At 36.9% G+C, this 19,096-nt stretch overlaps 1 protein-coding gene across 1 annotated transcript; it reads left to right on the top strand.

The window, feature by feature from the left end:
* Positions 1-14,759: 14,759 nt before the first annotated feature.
* LOC110929186 (2-C-methyl-D-erythritol 4-phosphate cytidylyltransferase, chloroplastic) lies at positions 14,760-16,677 on the top strand (the record flags this gene model as incomplete). The annotated part of the gene is made up of 6 exons (XM_022172313.2): positions 14,760-14,801; positions 14,893-14,948; positions 15,878-15,957; positions 16,044-16,126; positions 16,392-16,469; positions 16,537-16,677. Coding segments are annotated over 6 exons (414 nt in total), but the record flags the coding sequence as incomplete, so codon positions are not given.
* Between the last annotated feature and the right edge of the window lie 2,419 nt (positions 16,678-19,096).

Here is a 19,096-nt window from a genome sequence, read left to right as displayed (position 1 = left end):
CGAAAACCCTAACTTTGATTGCAAAAGATTAGAAACCAGGATTGCAGTCAAGAACCTTACTCAGAAGGATCGACAACACCCCAATACCTAACCCAGATTGATCAAAATTAAGGTTGAAAACAAGAACTAGGGTTCCTTACAAGAAATCGCCAAAAATCGCCAAGGAGCCAGAGAGAAAAGCCATCCGAGCTAAGCATGTTAGAACATGCTTACCTAAGTTTAGAAAACAGGTTTGGCATCAAAACAAACGGCTTTGATGCTCACGAGTAGTTTGGTTACAAAATACGCAAGAATGCGCATTTTGGCCGAAACTACGACTCGTCACTGAGCCTAGATAACGTGGTAATCAGTAGGTATAGTCACTACGGACTATAACCATCGTGATCACGCTCACGTTATGAAGTTCTATTGAACTTCGTGTTGACCATAGGCCGTTGACTTTCGGACTCGAAAAGCGAATAAAAGGACGAAAGAACACTTACGAAGGGTCCCCGAAAGCTAATCTCGATCCAGGAGCTCAGGTATGAAGCAAAGGCCTCAACTTAGAGCTTTAGATCAGATTTTGTGGGTTTTTAGCCAGGGGGGGGGGGTATTTATAGGAAAAGCAAGACCGTTAGGATCGTTTCTTGAATATCGTGTCATGATCCTAGCCGTACACTTGTCGCAAAGTTGTGGTGGCTCATAATGACCCTTAACTCCTGAGATTGTGAAAGGGCATTGCCCTTTGGAGTGTTTGAAAGGCCAATCTTCAACCAAAAAGCAAGTTTCTGCATCTGCAAGGGCCATGCGGCCCGCTTCAGGATATGCACAAAACTCAGGCGGGCCGCCTGGGCATGCCTGATCTGCACAATTTTTCAGAAATGGCAGTTTTGGTCCCTGTTGCGTGTTTAAGCCATTTCCGACACTTCTAAGGCCCGTAAAGCCAACTTTAAGGCCCTAATATGATGCCTAAACATTGTGGACATGAAACATGCTTGAAAATATGTCGGGTGTTGGTTCGTTTGGCCGTACGAATGCGATGTTCGGTTAATTACGACGGAATGCGCATAAGCGCGAAAAACGATCCAAATGACGCGACGAATGGATTTTTCTTATGCCAAACACTAAAATAAATTATTTTAGTGCTTACATAAATTTTTGGATGTCCGGATATATTCAGAACGTAAGTTATGCGCGAAAGTGCAAACTTGTGCACCTTTTGACACTTTTAGCCCCTGAATGATCCAAAAGTTTGTTTTAGCATACCAAACCCCTCAAAGCCTATTTCTAAGCTATGTAAAGGATATTTATGGTATGTTTAACTTATGGACATGTTCCGGAATGTTTGTTACAGTTCAAATTGGCATACTTTCGCAGTTTGTCAAGTTTAGTCCCTGTAAGCGAATAAACTTGTTTTTGCCATACCAAAGCCTTCAAAACTTATTTCTAAGTTATGTAAAGGTTATTTAAGGTATGTTAGGTATATGATGGTGTTCCGGAGTATTTGTCACATTTAAACTGAGTACGTTTATGCACCAGCTTGCGTATAATTCTCCAGAAAGCGATATAAAGTTTGAAATTGAACAAGAATTGTTATGTGCAAAAGATACACATATTTATACAAGGTCCCAAGTATGAAATACAATATTTCATCAGCTTGGTTTTTGTTTGATGGTCGCGGTGACACAGGTGTCACAACACTCCTGCCTCTTCAAGTGTTGTATCTAATGTAAGCGTTTATTAGTTTTACACTGCCCATTTTATTATTGTCTAAATATGTTGATATTCTTCTGTATGATAGAGTCTTAAACTTTAAAGCTGAGTTGAGAAGATAGTTTGTGTTGATAAAGAAAGTTACAAAATTTCAAGAATTCAGAGTTGTTATAGTCTAAATTAATTTAATTAGGTTGAAAAGATGCGCAATCTTCGTGGCAAGACCATTGTAGAGGATAAACAAGCTGTTGATAGACCGTGTAAAGTTTAAAATGTTTATTTAGTATCATCTACTTCAGAGCTAGTCTTACACTTCACCACACAAGCTGAACACGGGCTTGTAAGTTTTTGCAGTCCTTACTTTGTTTCCTTATTTCAACAATTTCAGTTATATATCAATATTTTATAAAATTCATTATTCAGTTTTCTGTTTTTTAGCATCTGCCATCAGATGTATCATCTGCGTTGGATCTGCATACTGATAATCTTAAGCTGTCAAGATCCGAAATCTGAAAGGTGAAGTCCAGGAACTGCTTACAAGATCTCAAAAAACCAATACTGGATTCAGCTATGGTATTGTTGGATAGCCTGGTTATCTGAGATCTTGCAATAATGTTTTTGGTGATTAACTTTCATTTGAATTTCACAAGTCTACTCAGTTGCTGAAGCTAGCAAAAGTTGTGCATTTCGTGACAAAGAGAAAGCCCTCTTCATGAGTGTTGTGTTGATTGAAGGTTTATAAACAATGTTTCATGTGATGATTGTTTGTGGTTGTACATTTGGTTCCTTGGTGGTACTAATTTAGCTTCTTAGACATGTTTTATATGTAGTTATGTCTATAAACAAGTTACATTGTCAAAGAGTGGGTACTCCTTTTTTTTGGATAGGACAATGGAAATAGTCATATGTAACTGATATATTAACCGATGATCTATGTTTATAATTGTGTATTATCTATAATAGATAACAAGTTTTGGTACAATATCTATACACGTATCTATACTTTCTATTAAAATGTATTATGCATGATTTTCTAAAAACCACCCGTGTTTACACACGGGTCTTACTACTACCACTACTACCTACTACTACCTACTACTACTACTACTACCTCTACTACTACCTCTACCACTACCTCTACTACCACCACCACCACCACCACCGCCGCCGCCGCCGCCGCCGCCGCCGCCGCCGCCGCCGCCGCCGCCGCCGCCACGACCGCCACTACTGCCGCTACCTCTACCACTACCACCTCCACTACCACTACCACTACCACTACCACTACCACTAATAATAATAATAATAATAACAATAACAATAACAATAACAATAACAATAACAATAACAATAACAATAACAATAACAATAACAATAACAATAACAATAACAATAACAATAACAATAACAATAACAATAACAATAACAATAACAATAACAATAACAACTCTTTTTTTTTTTTGTCTTTTTTTTCTCATTTAAATGAAGGGTATAATGGTTATTTTATGTCTATTTTATTTTAATTAAAATAAAATCACCATTTTTAGCGTTCATAGCCACCCCTTGGGCGCCAGGGGAGGGGCGCTATTGAGAGGGCTCCGTTGCAGTAACGAGCGCGCTAAAGGGAGTGCAGGTGTGGCCATTCTTTTCAACCAATTAAATCTTTTCCTCTTTATTTCTTTTTTTTTGTATTGTTTTAATATTGAGGCTTTAAAGAGAATTTAAACCATTGCATGCAAATTAAAGAAATAAGCTTTAAAACTCCCTATGTGACATGACACTAATATAACGTAATAAAGCTCCTAAGGACTTTATACACTCCCACCTAAGTGATAAAAAATAACATAAACTCAAAGAATATTTTTGGCATTTTACCATTTTAAATTAGACCATGGGGTATGGTGGGGCTTGGGTTGGGGCTTGGGTTTGGCATTTGGTGACACGTGGATCTTGATATTCTCAACCCAAAGCCAAGTTTTCAAAGGGTATGGTTGGGGCTTGGGTTGGGCGTGGCTGAGCGTGGCTGGGCGGGTGGCATAGCCACATCAACAATTTTTTTTAATATATATTTATATTTATAACTACATAAAAAATAAACATACATATTTTTTTAATATATATTTATATTTATAACTACATAAAAAATAAACATACATATTTTAAAAAAAAAAATACATAAACATACATAATAATTAGAGTTAATTACATAGTTAGTCCCTGTGGTTTGCACAAACTAACATACTTAGGTACTAATAGTTTAAAATCACATTTTAGAGTATTAACTTTTCATTTTGTAACATTTGGAGGTATTAACTTCTAAGGTATTAACATAGTTAGTCCCTGTGGTTTGCACAAAATAACATACTTAGGTACTAATAGAATGTGATTTTAAACCTACAAATAACGTTAATACCTCCAAACGTTACAAAACGAAAAGTTAATACCCTAGAATGTGATTTTAAACTATTAGTACCTAAGTATGTTACTTTGTGTAAACCACAGGGACTAACTATGTAATTAACTCTAATAATTATTAAAATAAAAAACAGTCATTCTTCGTCGTCTTCGTCGGTTTCGAACCCAGGAATCGTTGAAACATGTTCCACCAAATCAGCTCGAAGGTTCTGATGTATATCCCTTGACTTTATTAAAAATTCATTTGCCGCTTTATCTTCGTCTATTACGTTACCTGGTTGGGGGTCATCATCATCATAGTAGGTTACGACCGCTCTACCTTCATCCTCCAAAATCATGTTGTGAAGAATGATACATGTGTACATCACGTTTCCAATTTGATCCTTGTCCCATAGTCGACAAGGCATTACCAATATTCGCCACCTTTTCTTCAAAACACAGAATGCTCGCTCGACGTCTTTACGTGCAGCCATTTGGACCCTATTAAACTTTAATCTCTTTGGATCTGAGGTACCGTGTCTTGCGAACGATTTTACGAAAACCCCCCCACTCTGGATAAATCCCATCAACTAGGTAGTACCCGTACATGTATTCAATCCCGTTTACAAAGAAAGTTCCTTTGGGTCCTATACCATTTACCCGATCATTGAAAAGAGGCGAGTGGTTTATGATGGTAATATCATTATGTGAACCCGGCATACCGAAGAACGCATGCCATATCCAAAGATCTTGGGACGCAACCGCTTCAAGCATGATGGCTGGAACCCCGTGAAATCCACTAGTGTGAGCGCCTTGCCATTGGCTAGGACAAAGTTCCCAGGGCCATTTCATACAATCTAAACTACCTAGCATCCGGGTAGCCCATGATAATCAGCGTGATGTTCCAATATTTGTTGCATGTCACTGAAGGAGGGCTTTCTCAAATATCTTTTCCTATAAAGTTCTAGAATACACGAACAAAAGTTGTGAAGAGTTTCTCTAGCTACACGTGCAGACATTTTTAAATAGTCATCCATAATGTCCGAACTATTTCCGTACGCTAACTGCCTAAGTGCGGCCGTGACCTTTTGCCACGTACTAAATCCTAATTGCCTGGTTACATCGGGTTTTTGTTGGAAATAATCATATTTCTCCTCAAGATCTCTAGATATTCTTAAAAATAAGTTTCTACTCATACGAAAACGACGCCTAAACATTTTTTCATTATACTTAGGTTCCGCTGAGAAGTAATCGCTTACCAACAAATCGTTAGCGGTGTGCCGTTCACGAGCGATGTACCTTTTCCTCCGTTTAGGTTGTTGAGTCTCTTCCTCATCGTCTTCGTCTTCCACAATAGCTTTCACCACCGCCACGATCGATTGTAAAAATATTTCCGCACCATCGTCAGATGATGATGACGATTCACTATAACTTGAAGAACTCATGGTAATATTGTGTTTTATGTGTTTGATATTATGTGAGAAAAATGTTAAATGTGTTAAGCATATATAAAGGAAAAAATATTTTTTTTTAAAAAACTAGCCCCCAACGGCTAGCCAACGGCTACTTGGAATGGGCCACTCAGCAACCGCCATGTCACCTTGCTCCCCCGCCCCATGCCCGGCTTGAAACCCAAGCCCCAAGGGCCACGCCCCAAACCCAAGCCCACCTGGGGTGGTACCTTGGGCGTTTTCCCCCAACCCACGCCCGAACCCAAGCCCCATACCCCATGGCCTTATCTAAGATGAACCGCAAATTGTGGGTTATTCTTTATTTCCCATACACAGCCTCGGGGTAATAAAATAAGTAAAACCCACCCAAAATACCTTTAGGTAGCGTTCGTTTCATGGAATGGAATGGAATGGAATTAGGAAGTTTTTCTTTGTAAAATTGATCTTGGTTGGGGAGGGAGGAATTTGAAATCCTTCACTCTAATGAAATTTGTGACTATTTCAACATTCCTTAGAAATCCTTCACTCTAATGAAGGAATGAAATGGAATGTTGAAATAGTCACAAATTTCATTGATTAAAGAAATTCGTTGGATTTCAAATTCCTCCCTCCCCAAACCAAGATCAATTTTACAAAGAAAAGCTTCCCAATTCCATTCCATGAAACGAACGCTACCTTATTATGTCTAAAAATAATAATAAAAAAAGCCCTGGTCAATTTTGAACGGCAATGGCAATTCCTTTTATCACTCTTGAACTGGTTTTGGGGGGGGGGGAGAGAGATGGCGATTCTTCAATTTATGCCGCACCTCATCCCTTCTTCCCCTCACTCGCAGATTAAACGACGTACAATTCCCTCCACTTCTCTCTGTCTCAATCATCCTGGATTGTCCTCCTCATCATCGTCTTTTGAGTTGTCGTTAAGTAAAGAAACTTCAGAATTCGTACCACTTTTACAATCGCTTGCTCTGCTCTGCTTCCGAAGCCAGTAAGTAATTGTGTGTTTTGCAGAGCTCTGAAGAAGAAGAAGAATCTGTTAAAGAGAAAAGTGTGTCAGTGGTTCTTCTTGTTGGAATTTTCGTGTAACTTTTAGAAAATAATTTTAATCAATTTGTCAAACAAACTGAACGCAGCGGAAAACATGTACACGAGGTTCGGTTCTAAACCGTTTCCACCAGTGATCTCATTACAATCAAAATAGGTTATAATAAAATAAAGAATCGTGACATCCAAGAAAGACACCTTGGTTCAACGAACGATCTCGCTAGATGATCGTTGACCATGAAATTTGATTTGTTCGTTTGAAACAATTTCAAACAAAACATTAATCTAAAGAAAAGTAATCAAAGAAAACAAAAGGTTTACTTGTATTGCGTGTGCGTCCTTTTGCCTAGTGTAGCACAGATCAAGCTATCCAATAATATGCAAAATCCTTTTGTTATAAAAAGCCTTAGCAGCTAGCACCCAAAACCCTTTTGTGATGAAAGTGCCGTCTCCCTAATTTGCCTTCTTTTGTTCAGACTTTTAAAGCCTCAACACATCCTCAAATTGTCGAGAGTTTTATATGTATATTAAAATCTCCTATGATTCCTTTTTGGCTATGTATTCAAAAGAGATTTTTATGGAGATTTAATAGGATAGATGGATCTTTGTGATCTAATCATAATTATCTTATAATTATAATAACTCTCTCTCTATCCTTTTAGTTATCCAATAACTAAACAAACAATATACATGTATATAGAATTTATTATAATTAACAAATTAATTATAATTTGTCTTATTAAAATCGGCTCTTCGTAATTATTCTAAATAATTACCCATTTCTTTGTTTACGTTTATTATTCCGTGATCCAGTGATTAACGATTAAAACACCGTTATATGTTCGTTGCCCAAAGTGTAACTCTTTGGGTCGTACCTTGACGGCAACATTGAATTATAATCGACAATTGAACATTATATCCAACAATCTCCCACTTGGTCGATTGGCCGATTATGTTTCAATGTAGACAATAGTGGGTGCCTAGCTGCATCATATTGCCCCCGGCAAGGTATGACATACTTATGTCAACTAATTCTTTGCACTAATCAAACCTTTGGTTATGCAAATACTATAGCCCGGGTTATCGACTCATTTATCCCTCTGTATTGAACACTTGTTGAACATGAGACATGGATCCAATTCATTCTCATATATTATTCAACCATTTCTAATTTCGTTCCTGATTTGAAGTGGTTTATCCAACTACTACTAGTTCGAGCGTGGCCACGCGTTTAACACCAGTTCAAATCAACGAAAGGCGCCAGAGTGTTTTTCTTCTAAGTATAGAAGTACAGATCCCTTTGGCTACAAACAACTCCTACTAAACTTCAGATCATTCCCAAAACTATCCTTATTACTGCCAGTTACGTACAGCGTTAGATAGAATCAAAGAGCAACCATTCATTTAAGTTAGTTCTAGCATGCACCGCAGGTCTAAGGATACAACGATCGTACCTATTCAAAATGTCTTATGACTATGATCCATGAAGATCATTTTGAAACGAGTTACGCCCAATATGATTCAACTAATCATATCAGTGAATATGGTTCTCAACACTTTGAGTATCCATTATATGGATCAACCATCTAATTCACAATAGTCTTTTACCAGACTGGTTCTCACGAATCTGATAGACTACGGACATTTTTAGAATACAATATTCATAGATACTTAACGTACTAATATTTGAACACAAATATAATAGTTTAAAAGACATTCAACCATTAAATTCAAATAAACATAAAATACTATTTACAGTTCAAAATGCACCAAATTACTAAATTACAAAATTAGACCCACTGTCTAGCATATCTAAGACCTATACAATCAGCATGCTTCTCGTGTCTCACTTGAGGTATAGGCTTAGTAAACGGGTCCGCTAGATTCTGATCAATATCAATTTTCTCTACTACGATGTCTCCTCTTTCCAAAACTTCCCGTATGTAGTGGAATTTTCTGAGAATATGTTTCGTGCTGTGATGCGACCTTGGTTCCTTTGCCTGAGCAATTGCACCTGTATTGTCGCAAAATATCTCGATAGGCTTCTGTATGCTTGGTATAACTCCAAGATCAGCAATGAACTTTTTCATCCAAACAGCCTCCTTAGCAGCTTCTGAAGCCGCTATATATTCTGATTCAGTGGTCGACTGGGCCACCACGCTTTGCTTAGAACTCTTCCAAGTTATAGCACCACCATTTAAAGTAAAAACATAGCCTGTCTGCGATCGTGAATCATCACGATCCGTTTGGAAGCTTGCGTCAGTGTAACACTTTACTTTCATCTCTTCTTCCAAACCGCCAAATATCAGTAACATATCCTTAGTTCTTTTTAAGTACTTTAGGATATTTTTTACAGCAATCCAGTGACTTTTACCAAGATTCTGTTGATATCTGCTAGTCAAGCTCAGAGCAAACAATACGTCCGGTCTAGTACATAACATGGCATACATGATGGAACCGATAGCAGAGGCATATGGAACCTTTTTCATATCCTCTTTATCTTTGTCCAATTTGGGACATTGATGACTATTCAGTATGGTTCCACTTGCCATTGGCAAGATACCCTTCTTGGAATCTTGCATTGAAAAACGTCGAATGACCTTATCAATATATGTACTTTGACTAAGTCCAAGTAGCCGCTTAGATCTATCTCTATAAATCTTTATTCCTAGAATATAAGCAGCTTCTCCGAGATCCTTCATTGAGAAACATTTACCAAGCCAGGATTTAACATCCTGCAGCATTGGGATATCGTTTCCAATGAGAAGTATGTCATCTACATACAGGATTAGAAAAGTAATAGAACTCCCACTTGCCTTCTTGTAAACACACGGCTCATCTTCGTTTTTAATGAAACCAAACTGTTTGATTTTCTGATCAAAACGAAGATTCCAGCTTCGAGATGCTTGTTTCAATCCATAAATGGATTTATTCAACTTGCAAACTTTATGAGGATTCTTAGGATCTACAAAACCTTCAGGCTGCTCCATATAGACATCTTCTGTAAGGTGTCCATTTAGGAACGCGGTCTTGACATCCATTTGCCATATCTCATAGTCATAATACGCAGTTATGGCAAGTAGAATCCTAATAGACTTAAACATGGCTACTGGCGAGAAGGTTTCCTCATAATTAACTCCTTGAGTCTGAGTAAAACCTTTAGCAACCAATCGAGCCTTATAGGTTTGCACATTTCCATCCATGTCTGTTTTCAACTTGAAAACCCATTTACTTCCTACAGTCCGACATTCGGGAGGAAGTTCAACCAAATCCCAAACTTGGTTGTCATACATGGATTGCATCTCGACGCCCATGGCTTCGAGCCATTTTTCAGATTCGTTACCTGAAATCGCAGCTTTGTAGGTTGAGGGCTCTTCTTGATCTATTATCAAGACGTACCTATCAGGTGAATACCGATTAGGTTCATGACGATCCCTCGTACTTCTGCGGATGCCTAGTGTTACATCAGATTCCTGAATCCTATCAGGTTCAGGTCCAACAACATTTTGTTGAGAGGCAGATTCGACTATTGGTTGATCAATTTGTGGTTCTCGAATTTCCTTAAGATCCACAAGATTATCTCCAATTCCTCGCGCCATAAGCTCATCCTCTAGGAATGTTCCTTGACGCTTAGTGAAAACTCTATTTTCAGCAGGATTATAGAAATAATAACCAACCGGATATGCATATCCAATGAAAACAACTTTTTCACTGCGAGGATCAAGTTTGTCCAAAGACTCATTGGTAACATAAGCGTTACATCCCCATATGCGAAGGTAAGAGACTTTAGGTGGTTTACCATGCCACATCTCATATGGTGTCTTTTCTACCTTTTTAGTAGGAGCAATATTTACAAGACGTGTAGCAGTTTCAAGAGCATAACTCCAAAAGGAGTGCGGTAAGTTTGTATGACACATCATTGATCGAACCATATCTAATAAGGTTCGATTTCTCCTCTCAGACACACCATTGAGTTGTGGTGTTCCGGGTGGAGTTAGTTGGGATATAATCCCACACTTCTTGAGATGTTCATCAAACTCTTGATTAATGTATTCACCACCTCGATCGGATCGAAGTGCCTTAATCGTTTTCCCTAGTTGATTCTGTACTTCATTTTGGAATTCTTTGAACTTTTCAAAGGTTTCATGTTTAAACTTCATAAGATAAACATATCCATATCTACTATAATCATCAGTAAATGTAACGAAGTATCTTTCCCCGTTCCTTGACATAGTCCTGAATGGACCACATACATCAGTATGTATGAGTCCTAACAGGTCTTTGGCCCTTTCACTAGTTCCGGTAAAAGGGGCCTTAGTCATCTTGCCACTTAGACAACATTCGCATAAATCATAAGTCTCCTGACCCGTGGATTCTAGAATCCCTGCGGTCTGGAGTTTCCTCATGCGATTGATGTTAATATGGCCAAGACGACAATGCCAACGATATGTTTGATTAAAGCTAGTTTTAACACGTTTAGAGGAAAGAGAGCATACCATATTATTTGATCTACTGTTAGAAGTATCTATTTCATAGACACCATTGTGAGGCTTAGCCTCAAAATAGAACACACCATTTAAAAATGCAGAAATGCTACCATTAACAATATCAAAAGCATAATTAAAACCTTGTTCTCTTAAAGCAGAAACAGAAATAATATTCTTAGTCAAACTAGGAACATAAAAAACATTGTCTAAAGTAATAAACAATCCAGAAGGTAATTCAAGAATAAATTCTCCAACTGCCTTCACAACAACATTTTGCCCGTTCCCAACGTGCAGCTCTAAGTCACCCTGCTTCAGCTTTCTAATCATTTTTAGTCCCTGCAAATCATTACAAATGTGAAAACCACATCCAGTGTCAAACACCCAAGATTTGCTCGAAAAGGAAAATAGATCAATAACATGTATACCTGAGGATTCTCCAATCTGCAGCTTCTTAAGCTTCAACTCAGCCAGGTACTTGGGACAATTCCTCTTCCAATGCCTGATCTCATCACAGTGAAAACACTTGGCATCTTTATGAGGCTTTGCCTTCGGAGTGGCAACCTTTTTGCCTTTGCCCTTGTCTTGCTTACTCGCCTTGCCTTTTCCCTTGGATTGCTTCTTCTTGGTAATTCTTCCTTCCCTGATCGCCAGCACTGGATTGCCCTTAGTTGGGATGTTTGTCTCAGCAGTTTTTAGCATCTGATGCAACTCTGGGATCGTTCTTTCCCACCCATTCATGTTATAGTTCATTACGAACTGATGATATGAATTGGGTAGCGAGTTAAGGATCACATCCGTAGCTAACTCATTACTAAGGGGTGTGTTCAGACGCTCTAGTTGATCAACGAAAGACTTCATTTTCAGTACATGAGCACTGACCGAAGTACCTTCCTGCATGCGACATGTAATGAGAGATCTCATCACCTCAAAACGTTCATGACGAGCTTGCTGCTAAAACATGTTTTTCAGCTGCTCACTCATCTCATATGCTCCCAAGTTTTCCAGATTCTTCTGAAGTTCTGGAATCATCATAACAAGCATAAGACATGTCACATCTTGGGAATCATCAACATGTTTTTCCCATGTCCTACGGGCTGCACCCGTATTAGCAGCAGGTGCTTCAGGAATTGGTCCTTCAAGGACATAAGCCTTTTTCTCCGCCCTGAGAACAATTTTCAGGTTGCGGTACCAATCCATGAAGTTAGAATTATCAAGTTTAGCATTTTCAAGGATGGACTTAAGCGAGAATTTGGTGTTATCAGAATTGTTTGTAGACATCTGTAGAATTTAGAAGAAAAATTTATTAGTAATTTTCATGCATTAACCTAATTCAATTTTGACCCAAGATATACAAAATTTTAGGAATTAGGATGAGATCCCATCTCCCCATAACTCAGTGAATGGACTTAGCACTCTTCACTGGCATAGATTGAAGGGTAGGTGACGATCACCAATTGTGTCAACTACACAATTCTCGGTTTGGGGTCGCATGACGAGTAGTGTCAAGCATTGGTACGTTAACCCCAACTACGCCCACTTTCACAACCGTAGAAAACAAATGCAGGGTAAACACTAACATTTGCTCTCGTGTCGCAAAAGTGATATTTGTCCTCAAATCAGAACTGTAGCCCGGCCCATGTAAGCATGGAAATCGCGGAACTACCCCTAACCAAAACCGTAGGCCTGGATGCAGGGTAAACACTAGCACCAGGGGTTCGGATAGATCAGTTCGGGTGTTCTTAATTCAGGGTGGCGTAGAATATCGATTTTAGTTTGGGTTATATTTTAAAATTACCAGTTCGGGTCGTTTTAAAATACTTGTACGGCCTATGGCATGAACATAGGCTATACAATTCCTTTGTAAAAATCAATTTTACGTTTTAATTTGTGACGACTTGAAACACCTTTCAATCACTCGAACGATTAATTTTAAATACCCTCTTTAATCTGAGTTGGTCGTGTCGCAAATTTATTTTAATTAATAACTTTTATTAATTACGGTTTTCAAATTAACTTTTAATTTTTTTGAAAAACCAATTTTGATTTTTTGTATTTTAAAATAAACTGTTTATTTTAATTACCTATCCAATACTTAATAAACCTTTTATTAAAATTGTCGTTTTAATGATCGTGTATTAGTTATTAATTTTATGGCGTAATAAACATCTCATGGCAAAACGCAAAATAAATAAATAAATATGCAATTCCGGGTTCATAATATGTTCGGTTCGTTCGAGCCCAAGAACGTGAACCGAGCCCATTAAGTGTAGCACAAACCCTTTTGTGCTCCCACTTAATCTTAGATCCAATCCAAAAAAAAAAAACTTTAATATAAAGAAAAATTAAATTTCCTTTAGATATTGTAACGAAAAGACTTAACAAAATTTTAACTTTATTTTTAAAATAAAGTCTTTAGTTACGTTTTTTTTTTAATATTTTAGTTTGGTATATATTAAAAATAATTATTTTAATATATTCGTTTTTCTTTAAACTAATTTAACGCGTGTAGCTCCAAAAACTAATTTAGTACACGTGTTATGAAAAACGATTCTAGACCCGGATTTGCATACTACGATCATTAAGCTAAACGAAATAGGTTAAGGCCAAATACTTTGTCAAAGAGAACTTTGACAAGTGTTCATGTTTGGCCTTAATAAAACTTGCCTATAACTATTATACGTGACAGGATCCTATGCCAAATCTACTCGATTTTAAGCATGCAATCCTATAACTATTTTATAGATCTATAAACACTATAATAAAATTAGCCTAATTTGATTTGTAAGGTGGCTCTGATACTACTGTTGGAATTTTCGTGTAACTTTTAGAAAATAATTTTAATCAATTTGTCAAACAAACTGAACGCAGCGGAAAACATGTACACGAGGTTCGGTTCTAAACCGTTTCCACCAGTGATCTCATTACAATCAAAATAGGTTATAATAAAATAAAGAATCGTGACATCCAAGAAAGACACCTTGGTTCAACGAACGATCTCGCTAGATGATCGTTGACCACGAAATTTGATTTGTTCGTTTGAAACAATTTCAAACAAAACATTAATCTAAAGAAAAGTAATCAAAGAAAACAAAAGGTTTACTTGTATTGCGTGTGCGTCCTTTTGCCTAGTGTAGCACAGATCAAGCTATCCAATAATATGCAAAATCCTTTTGTTATAAAAAGCCTTATCAGCTAGCACCCAAAACCCTTTTGTGATGAAAGTGCCGTCTCCCTAATTTGCCTTCTTTTGTTTAGACTTTTAAAGCCTCAACATATCCTCAAATTGTCGAGAGTTTTATATGTATATTAAAATCTCCTATGATTCCTTTTTGGCTATGTATTCAAAAGAGATTTTTATGGAGATTTAATAGGATAGATGGATCTTTGTGATCTAATCATAATTATCTTATAATTATAATAACTCTCTCTCTATCCTTTTAGTTATCCAATAACTAAACAAACAATATACATGTATATAGAATTTATTATAATTAACAAATTAATTATATTTTGTCTTATTAAAATCGGCTTTTCGTAATTATTCTAAATAATTACCCATTTCTTTGTTTACGTTTATTATTTCGTGATCCAGTGATTAACGATTAAAACACCGTTATATGTTCGTTGCCCAAAGTGTAACTCTTTGGGTCGTACCTTGACGGCAACATTGAATTATAATCGACAATTGAACATTATATCCAACACTTCTGGCTAGAGGGAAGGGAAAAAGAATGGGTGTATGTGTTCTCTTCAATCTTTATTTGCCCATATTGTTCGTTCGTTCGTTCGTTTGGTGACTCATTTGTTTGTTTGTTTAACCTAACCTAGGCTAGCATGCCAAAGCAGTATCTTCCGCTTTTAGGCCAACCAATTGCTCTATATAGGTAATCTTATTTCTCATTTCATTCACAACTAAGGGTGAGCGGGGCACTCCCCTAAGAGGGGAGTCCCCTCTCTTACGTACACCCAATCAGGTTATGCCACGTCAACTCCCCTCTTAAACTCCCCTCGCACTTGATGGCAGCACTCCCCTCTTAGGGGAATTGTTTTTTTATTCAAAAAAAAAAAGAAAAAGAAAAAATGTTGATTGGTTGCTACAAGCATGGGCCCACCGATCCCCCTCCCCGCACCCACTCCCCTCTTCGGTGTCTTCTCCCTGATTCCTCTCCCCGCACCACCTTCCCGCACCGACGGCGGTGTTCCCGAGCGGTGAATGGGGTCACTGATCCCCCTTCCCGCTGGTGCCCCGCTCACCCTAATAATGGCATGCTACTTGGTATTTGCATATGTCACAAGAAACATTGTTAGTGGTACCTCTTTGACTTTTGAGGCGTCATTTTTTACTTATTTGCTTTTGAATTGGCCGACTCAGCTTTTGTGTAACGGGTCAAATAAAGAAAAAACCGCTAAAAAGGAAATAGGTCAAATTGTATGGGTGTGCAAAAAACAAGTAAAACGGTCAAAATGCTGGGTCTGGGGCGATGTCGGGACAATTTGGGCCATCTTTATTACCATGCAAAAAGACAAGTAGTACGATCAAAACCCGAAAAACTGATCTGAGAATGGGATCTGCCCGGACCTGTAGTGGCTATATGCAGTTTGGTTCTCCCCTCTGGAGTCTTTATAATTTATTTGACACACTATATGTTCACAAAATAGATCAAATTTATATGTTTTGGGTCAACCCAACTTGTTTTTATCTGTTACCCAACCATCCTGTCCTGCTGCTAGTATTGCCACCTCTACTATTTTGACTCTTTGTTGTACATATTATGTTTGGGGTCATAATTAACTGCTTTTCAATACAATGCAGTTTCTACACTTTTTCACGGATGTCTGAGGTTAAGGAAATTGTTGTAGTTTGCGATCCATCTTACCGGGACATATTTGAAGGTCTAAATGATGTTATGTGCCGCTCTTTTTTGCTCCCATTTTTTAACTCTTTTTAGACATTAGTTATAAATAGTTGATGTGGTCAGATGCCAGAGAGAAGATCAATGTGGACTTGAAATTTGCATTGCCTGGTAAGGAAAGACAAGATTCCGTATACAGTGGACTTCAGGTTCATCTTTATCTCTCATGTAATTCTTATTCAGTTCTTCTTTCAAGCAAAATTGACGTCACATAAATCAATCATCATGGCATGCTTAGTAACTATCCTGTGAGTAAAAAGAGATCTCTGTGCAAAGATGAGTATTTCTTTTGATAATTTTAATGCAAGTAGACATTATTATTGCTATACTAGTATTCGTATTCTCTTCTTATACATAATTTGCTATACTAGTATTCGTATTCTCTTCTTATTCATAATAATTGATTATGGACAGACAATTGATCCGACCTCTGACCTTGTATGCATCCATGATTCTGCAAGACCTTTGGTGACATCCAGTGATGTAGAAAAGGTTTGTTACTCTCAGTTAATCGTTTTCATCTCAAGTTGTATCTTTAATTCTCTTTGATTTTTAACAGGTTCTGAATGATGGGTTGCGAGTTGGAGCATCAATACTTGGTGTTCCCGCTAAAGCTACTATTAAAGAGGTATAAATACATACTTATTTGAGTGCCTGATTGTTTCCTAGATACTAGTAAAATTATAGGTGACAAGTTGATAATAGATCAAAACAGTGTTCATCCATTTTTTTTAGATTTGACAGAAATAACAATGTAACAATTTTAATAAGCCATTTAGGTGGTTCTTACTACTTATGCTTTTGAATACTCTTTGCATGACTTTCAACCCTTTTGACCCATGTGGCACATCTTCTTCTTTAGTCATTATAACCTTTAGCTAAACTAATTAAAGATAAGTAGCCCAAATCAAACCTTTTACAAGTGAATAGGTTGAAATTGTCACATCTAAGGCCACTCGGTATGGGGGACGGCCTAGGGCCGGCGCCGCCCAGCACATCGCCCCCCAGGCCCGTCCCCGTCTTCATCGTCCTCCTGCAGCCGTTCACGCCATGCCTCTTCTTCTCACACACACATATACATACAACATATATATATATATAGGAGAAGGATCCGTTAGGAACCACCCTTTATTGCGAGAACGGCGAGAACCAATGTGAACATAACCAAAAATACCTAAAAAATCTAAAAAACACAAAAAAAAATTTAATATATTTTTTTATTAAAAATCGCTGCTTTTCGTCAATAATTTTTTTTGGAGACGTAGCGATTTTTATAAAAAATAAAAAAAATTGTGTATTTTTTAGGTTTTTTTTTTTTTTTTGGGGGGGGGGGGTTTAGCTTTATGGTTTAGTTTTTAGCATTTAACTTGTGTGTGTGTGTGGGGGGGGGGGTTAGGTTTTCTTAGGTTTTGGGTGGTGTAGTTGGTTTATTTTGTTGTGTTCACATTGGTTCTCGCGGTTCTCGCAATAAAGGTGGTTCTCGCATGAACATCCTATGTATGTATATATATATATATATAATATATATATATATATATATATATATAGGATTAGGTTCATTTGTGAACAACTTCTTGAGAGTGAACTGAGTGAACTAGTCTTGGCCGTTGATCATTTTAGATTAAAAGGGTAAGATTGACATTAGCCTAAGTATTTTTAAGAGTTAATTACATAGTTAGTCCCTGTGGTTTGCACAAAGTAACATACTTAGGTACTGATAGTTTAAAATCACATTCTAGGGTATTAACTTTTCATTTTGTAACGTTTGGAGGTATTAACGTTATTTGTAGGTTTAAAATCACATTCTAATAGTACCTAAGTATGTTATTTTGTGCAAACCACAGGGACTAACTATGTTAATACCCTACAAGTTAATACTTCCAAACGTAACAAAATGAAAAGTTAATACCCTAGAAGGTGATTTTAAACTATTAATACATAACTATGTTATTTTGTGCAAACCACAAGGACTAACTATGTAATTAACTCTATTTTTAATTAAAATCCCTTAATTTTCTCATCTCTTAACTCTCTCTCTCTCTCTCTCTCATTTTTAATTATTTCTCCATTATTATAATTATAAGAGATTGAAGGGCTAATGTTTTTTTTTTAAATGAACTCCTCTTTTTTAAAATTAAATATTAAACCTAAGAGTAGGAGTTGGGTGGAAAGTCTATTTTTCCTAGAAAGTCTAGGAAGGAATAAGAATTGGACATGTGTCATTGAGGGATTTTAAGTAGAAGGGCTATCATGTAATTTCACATTTTAATTTTATTTTTGGAATGTATCTTCATTAACTAAAATTCCATGATTTTAGAATTTTTATTATTTTCGAATTCAAATCTGGAAGTCAATGTGTTCATTAACTAAAATTCCATGTCACATTACATCGCATATTCCATTGTTCAGAAGATTACTGGAATTTATCAGCATGTTCTTGGTGCTGTGTTTTAACAGTTTGCAGGGCTAAAGTCAATTTTTTTTTATAGATCCCACAATATAAAGATGGTAAAACACAGGGTATGAATCTGATTGCTGTTAAAACACAACTGTATGAATCTGAATGCTAAAACACAACTGTATGAATCTGATTGCTGTTAAAACACAACTGTATGAATCTGAATGCTAAAACACAAGTGTATGAATCTGTTTGCTGTTAAAACACAACTGTATGAATCTGTTTGCTGTTAAAACACAATTGTATGAATCTGAATGCTAAAACACAACTGTATGAATCTGCTTGCTGTTAAAACACATCTGTATGAATCTGGATGCTAAAACACAACTCTATGAATCTGAATGCTAAAACACAACAGTATGAATCTGCTTGCTGTTAAAACACATCTGTATGAATCTGCTTGCTGTTAAAACACAACTGTATGAATCTGTTTGTTGTTAAAACACATCTGTATGAATCTGAAGGCTAAAACACAACAGTATGAATCTGCTTGCTGTTAAAACACATCTGTATGAATCTGCTTGCTGTTAAAACACAACTGTATGAATCTGTTTGCTGTTAAAACACATTTGTATGAATCTGAATGCTAAAACACAACTGTATGAATCTGCTTGCTGTTAAAACACATCTGTATGAATCTGGATGCTAAACCACAACTGTA

The sequence above is a fragment of the Helianthus annuus genome, chromosome 3, assembly GCF_002127325.2.
Source record: "Helianthus annuus cultivar XRQ/B chromosome 3, HanXRQr2.0-SUNRISE, whole genome shotgun sequence".
NCBI classification, from domain to species: Eukaryota; Viridiplantae; Streptophyta; class Magnoliopsida; order Asterales; family Asteraceae; genus Helianthus; species Helianthus annuus.
The sequence above is the reverse complement of the archived record's forward strand: the minus strand, read 5'-3'. Positions and strand labels throughout refer to the sequence as shown.